The sequence below is a fragment of the Zootoca vivipara genome, chromosome 8 (assembly GCF_965207765.1).
Source record: "Zootoca vivipara chromosome 8, rZooViv2.hap1.1, whole genome shotgun sequence".
In the NCBI taxonomy this organism is placed as follows: domain Eukaryota; kingdom Metazoa; phylum Chordata; class Lepidosauria; order Squamata; family Lacertidae; genus Zootoca; species Zootoca vivipara.
The window spans coordinates 65,949,809-65,956,476 of record NC_142591.1 but is presented as its reverse complement, the minus strand read 5'-3'; the positions used below and the strand labels follow the sequence as shown (position 1 = coordinate 65,956,476).

At 37.8% G+C, this 6,668-nt stretch overlaps 1 protein-coding gene across 1 annotated transcript in view; it reads right to left on the bottom strand.

Annotated features, from left to right (window-relative positions):
- Nucleotides 1-5,244: 5,244 nt before the first annotated feature.
- Nucleotides 5,245-6,668, bottom strand: part of SPAG1 (sperm associated antigen 1) — a 34,952-nt gene continuing 33,528 nt past the window's right edge. Inside the window, exon 19 of the mRNA XM_035124672.3 lies at nucleotides 5,245-6,641. Coding sequence (XP_034980563.3) covers nucleotides 6,510-6,641 — 132 coding nt within the window. The 3' untranslated portion in view covers nucleotides 5,245-6,509. The remainder of the gene's footprint in view (nucleotides 6,642-6,668) is intronic.

The window sequence follows — 6,668 nt, the reverse complement described above, 5'->3', positions numbered from 1 at the left end:
TTTTAGTTGTCTTCTGTCCATTTGAACAAAGAACCTTTAGCCTGGAGATCAAGCATATCCACTATTGCTGTGGGATGAAATAGCTGTTTCAAATAATGGCCCCCCCAAAAGTAGTGTGTCTTGCATTTTCACCTCTCCCTTCTCAGCTACTTAATTGAGTTGGGGTGCGGCCATCAGAAATAGTTTATTGTGGTGAATATAGGACGAGAACCATAGCTCAACTGTGGAGCACATACATGCCTTGCATGCAGAATGTCATGTTCAATCTCTGGCATTTCCAGTTAAAAAGATCTGGTAGCAGGGAATGTGAAGTTGCTCTGTCTGTCAGACTTGGGGAGCTACTGCCAGCCAGAGTACACAATACGGGGCTACATGGGCAAATAATCTCTCCTGTGACATTTCACAGAAAATATTCAATATAGCATCTTATTTTTATTTCCAGTAAGTATTTTTTACTACATTAAAACTGTTTTATGGCAAACACTGTGTAATATAATTTTGTATGTCTTATCCTACAGATAAATGTAAACTTGGAAACGAAAGTTTGGCATGTTTTGCCATTTTTTTAAACTTTATTGGAAACATGAACATTTTATTTAAAGAGTGTTTTATCATTTTAATTGTTTTATATGTTTTTATAATTGTATATTCAGTTTGTGTAGCACACCCTGGGATCTTATGATGAAGGATGGGTAAGAAGACTTAATAATAATAATAATAATAATAATAATAATAATAATAAGGTAGGAATTTTGTTAAATTCCTTATCTTCCTAGTCAGATACTGCAAAATAGTCAAAACATCCTTAAAACTGCTTGATGTAGGAGTTCCTAATGGGTAGTTTCACTTCTGATAGCATATGAGTGGTGATGACATATGTCAGGCTGGGTATAACTGTATGTATGTGCTCCCAGTTATTTCCTTTGCTGCAGCAACCATATATTTACTGACCCACTATGCAGTACCTTATGAAAAATAAAAGACTGAACTGTTAGTATTTTTCCCCTAAACTACAAAAGTTCCTAAGTGGGGAGGGGGACACGATAGATGTTTATAAAATGTATGGTGAGGGTAGGTAAACAAATTATTCTCTTTTGCAAAGCACGAAGACCTTGGAGTCATCCATTAAAAGTAGACTCAGGATAGACAAGTACTTCACATACCACATAATTAAGGAATTCACTGCCACAAGATGTGATGACCACTGACTCAAAGGGGAAATACATCATTTATCCATGAATCTTGTCTATCAGTCAGTGTTGATTAGACAACAAACTAAATGGGAGTCTCCTTGGTCAGAGGTAGTGTACTGTACTACTGAACCCCAGCTGCTGGTGACAAGCACCTGAGGGCTGGGGCCATACTTGAAGGTACAGAATCTTAAGAAATGTCTGGTTGGCTACTGTTGGAAACAGTCTTTTGCTCTGATCTGACAGTGCTGTTAAGTAAGATCACAGGTTCCACATATTATAAAGAATTAGCTTTATGAACCACTATAGCGGAAGAAACTTGCACAACAAGGTTTGAAGTGTGTAGATGTCATCATTTTTGAATCTCTTTAATTCACTCATGCTTCTGTGTGACTGCAGGGCCCAGGCTAGGAAAGAAGCTGCTGCCAAGATAGAAAAAAGCTCATGCGTTCTCTTCGTACTCCACACCTGACTAAATGTAAGGAGTTATGGAATTTCCATTGGAGTGCACTAAGTTTTGAGTCTTGCAGTTCTTGGTTTGGATTCTTTTTAAGCAATTATGAAAGCTCAGTATTTCTATTACTCGATTTTCATACCTGTACAATTAAAACAGTGGTTGTGAATCATCCTTCCTCAAATGGGAAGACAGTGTTAATACAGGGTTCATTTGCATAGCTTTTGGCTTCCAGTGTCTATGCCTCCATTTAAGCCCTGCCTGAAAAGCCCATTTAAATATACCCTCTTCTTTGTAGAGTATAATTGTTGCTATCTTTTCTCCAAACTCACTTTCAACCAATCAGTAGCAAAGGCCAAATTTTAAGCAGTGCTGTTAATTCACCTCACATGGAAGGTTAGCTGAATATCCGCAGGAAGGTGGATGGGCTGTGCTGCAAGAACCATGGGCACAGTATTTCCAGAAACCAGCATATGCATGCCACTTTTTGGCATTTAAATATGTTGACAGAATCAGTAAGTTATGCACGTGTGCACCTTTGTCTATATTTGCATACTGGTGAAGGATATAGCAATGGGGAATAGGTAGACAAATCGGGACTGGAAGCATGAAGCAAGGATCTGTGACTGACACTGGACTATTAGTAGCCATTTCTAAATTCATGTTCTCTATTGGCAGCAGGATTTAAAGATTTTTAAAATTTTAGGAGAGTCACCTGCCAGACTGTGGAACAAGCCCATGGAAAACTGGAATATGCATTGCCTTTACAATTCCATAGAATATTAGATCAACTGTGAGCTTTTAATACTATAAGCCTTTTCTCAGAGTCTTTGCCAGCTCCTTGAGGCTATTTCTACTGACCTTGTTTTATTTCTGTTACTTTGTGGAAGACTTCTAAACAAGCTTTCAGAGAGTGGGTCTTCTCTGGAGTTAGTAGGGGAGTTACGGCTTTTTAGCCTTCTATAACATACCTGTGTGGATGGCATCTGAATATACACTCAATCAAAAGTGGGGCTACTGAGAAATGAGAGATTAGCATGTTTGGGGATGCCAGAGGTTCCAGAAGTACAAAACATCTAAAAAGCAAATACCCTAACAGGACCATCTTCCTTAAACAGCCCAATGAGAGTTGACCTTCCTCAGTGATCATTGGAAGGAGCTTCTTAAATGCTATATAAGTTGGAAAAGCCAAACAAAGTTGAAGGTTGGGAATTTGGCTGGCTTCCTTTAGCTGTTTACAGTACTGTGTTCTGTAGGAAGGCATGGACATCTGTCTGGATTCCTGAAAAGGAGCACTTCTGTTACTGGGTAAGGATATACTGCAATAGGTCTCACTTGTTGATAACTACTATAATTGCTGTAGGTATTCATATATATGGCTATGCTAAATATATAAGTAGCAATTCATGCACACCAATAGCAATTTTTATTCTTCATATAGCAATTTTGTAACATTCAATGTGTTAGCCATCACATGAATCTTCAGAGTGGACATTTTGCTGTCCAACCTTGAGCAAGTTGCAGGATGTTTAGATGACTCTGTTGCTGCAAGTCAGGATAACTTGTTGAGCAAAGGAAATATGCTCCTTTGTCTAATGATTGAGTTAGAAGAAAATACAGTGGTACCTCGACACAAAGACGATCTGTTCCGCGGCCGTCTTCGTAAGTCGAGGTTTTCGGATGTCGAAGCGCCACTACGAATTTCGCGCTCTGCGCATGCTAACACGCGCGCCGAAAGGACTTCCGGGGGTTGTCGACTTAGAAAGTCGAAACCTTCGGAAGTCGAAGCGTTCGGATGTTGAGGTATGACTGTACTGAAATGAAATGTTACTCTTTGACTTTCTAAGAAAAAGAGGTTCTTTATATGGTGAAATAGATATATGTTTAGGCTGTACAGTCATACCTCGTTACGCCCGCTGCGGGTTATGTCTTTTCAGGAGCTACCAGATCCTGTTACTTCTGGGTTCAGTGTACACATGCGCAGAAACGCTAAATTGCACTTTGCGCATGCGCAGAAGCACTGAATCACAACCCATGCGTGTGCAGACATGGGTTGCGAACGTGCCTCCCGCACTGCACATGAAATATTAATCTCTATACTTTTAAGAGCCACAACTTACATATTTTTTTGAAATATTGTGATACATAAAGGCTTTTAAATAAATACCAAATCAAGTGAGTGTGTTAATTAAGAAGCACATCTTAACTTTTAGACTGCAATAATGAGGTTAATTCAGTTTAAGATGAAAATGAACCAGAGATCAAAGGATGAGTAAGCTAAAACTACTTAAGTTCTAAATTAAGAACACTAGTAGCATTTTAATGTAAACCTATTAGCATTCCAGGAAGAAAACCATACCATTTACGTACCATGCACCTATCTGCAAATCAGTGTCCATGGAAGAGCCCTGAACAAAACTCTAGCTTAGGGTTGACAAGGTGGTCAAGTGACAACTACCAAAACACTGAAGATGGAAAATGATTTTGAAGTACTTTTAAAAAGTTGAATATCAATATGATCATGGTAAACTGTCTTCTCTGTCCTCAGTATTGTCAACCTTTGACTGAACGAAATAATGACTTATAGGGCTATCAATGGCTAATAGCTGTCAATACCCTGAGAATTTTGTAATCAGACCTATCAAGGCTATTAAGTAGGTAAAATGCAAGCTGTGTGTGCATGTGTCTTGTGTAGGATAGGACTTTCTGATAGATTTGTCCAAGAGATGAGACATTATGGACAATGCAGCTTTTTGTTTCAGTTAAAAAGATTAATGTTTAATACTAACCTACCCCACACACAACGATAATATATAATATGAATAAATGAAACCTAATAGGGACAATAACTAATTTCATGGTACTAGGATAATGTTCAACACTATAAGTTACAAATCATTCAGGTACAGATATCTTTCAAAATTAAATCTGCTTATGCTGTTGTCTGGTATAAGCAAAGCACTTAATTTTGGTTTGAACTAATGGTGGACAGTATTTTATTAACTAACATCTGCTGAAACCATGGTTCAGGTTGCTAAGCTAAGCCTAGACCCCAGAAAACATATACAAGGAAAACAAGAAAATACTGCTTATAATAAATGGCAGTGAAAGCTGCCTTAAGTAGATTTTACTTGGAGCAGATGAACTGCTTACCCTGAATTTTTTGTTTATATGGGCTTTTAGGACACAGCCTTGCATCACCTCACAAATAGGTTTCTAATGTGAATCTGCCTATAGAAGCTGTTATGCAAGAGAGCTGTCTTTAGAGAGTTTATGCCTCTTCCTACTTAAGAATGCAACATCTATTCTTTGTTATTACTTGAATTGACCTCTAAAAATGAGCTAGAAACTGATATGTGACAGAGAGAACAGAACTGAGGTAGCCAGTTATCAGAGGATACCAAATTATTATAGAGGACATTCCTACATTTGGACTGGGCAATTAACAAGAGTTAAATTGGGAGCATAAAAGTCCCCATTTCATATTTACCAACAATATCTAAATTACCGCAGTCTTCTAGAAGGTGTCTTTCCAGTGTAGAAAGCATCCTAAAACTGTTGCCTTGCTATGCTAGGGCAAGGAAAAGGCAAAAACACAAATATGCCAAATATATTTATTTTTAAATATTTTCTTGTAAGGGTTCTTCAAGGAAACAACTTTCAACCAGGTAAAGTCTTAAGGTAACAGAAATGTCATACATAGGTTATTTAATAATGGGGAAAGTTACTAAGATCACCTTCAAAATAGTGCAAGTACCTGAGCAGTCCCTCCCATAATAAAATTTTCATATGCACACTAACAATAAATTACGAGTATCTGGTTTAAAAATATAACAGTTCTATTGCTTTAAAACATTTAACAACATAGTCTATCCTGCTCCAGTTTTGCTGTTCACCAGTAGTCCACAAGCCATATAAAATGATTTTTTTGCATACCTAGAAGACACAAAGTAGAAGACGCCCAAACTGTCCCTTCTTGGAACCTGCTTACCAAAGTGCAGATGTAACTTACACATTCAGTACCATAAAGCATTTTACTGCATATATTTAAGTTAGCATTGAATTTTAAGAAGTGTGCCAGTGTTTTCCTTTGAAGCCACACAGAATTGGAGCTAGATGCAAGTGTTTGTCCAAGTGCATTGGCGACTGATGGAAAGTTAGGTAGGTTTCAGCTGCACTGCAGTTAGATGTGATTAGCAGGAAGAAAATGAAGGCTATAGGCACAAATGCACTAGGATTATTTTTCGGCATAAGCCCCACTGAAAGATAATGATGCATAATTTCCATTCAGTCAATGGGACTTTTGTACAAGATGTTCATCAATTCTGCTGCATTTCCAAAGACATTTCTGAAATAGTAGCATCTTCAGAAGACTCTCCTGTATTACAAGAAAGGGAATACAACATAGGTGGCTATATTCAGCCCCATTAATACAACTTGATGTCGTTGAATGCATTCTAATTATTTGATAAATATACTGTTATATATGGGACCCACATTTTAGAAACTGTTGATTTGTCCCAGAGAACCATGTCCTCACTAGCTCATGTGTTCTCTCCCCTCTGAAGAGAATGTGCAAGCCTGAGTCCTGTGCTCCCAATCTCATTGTATAATTACAGGAACAAAATGGTGAGTGAACAGGCCCATTACTTATAAAGCCATGCGTGTGTACTCTGTAGGATAAAATATATACAAGACGGAAGAGCAGATTTTTCCATGTGCAAGTACTGTAAAAAAAAAGTACAGCGTATTGAACAGTCCAGATAAAAGATTGACTTTACCTCATGCAAGTCTGCATAGTTTATATGCCCGTCCTACAAGCATTAAGGGAATGCATGCTAGAGGCAGTTCCAAAATGAAGTTCTTTAAAGTTCAAAGTCTCTCTTAAGGCTCTTCAGATCATCTAAAGAAAATTGTTGGTTTTGCTCTTTGGAAAGAGAATCAAACAGTTGTTGAACCTGTTCTACTTCATTCTTACTAAGTAGTGTTAGCACCATCTGAAAAGGGAAAAAATGTGTGGTTAG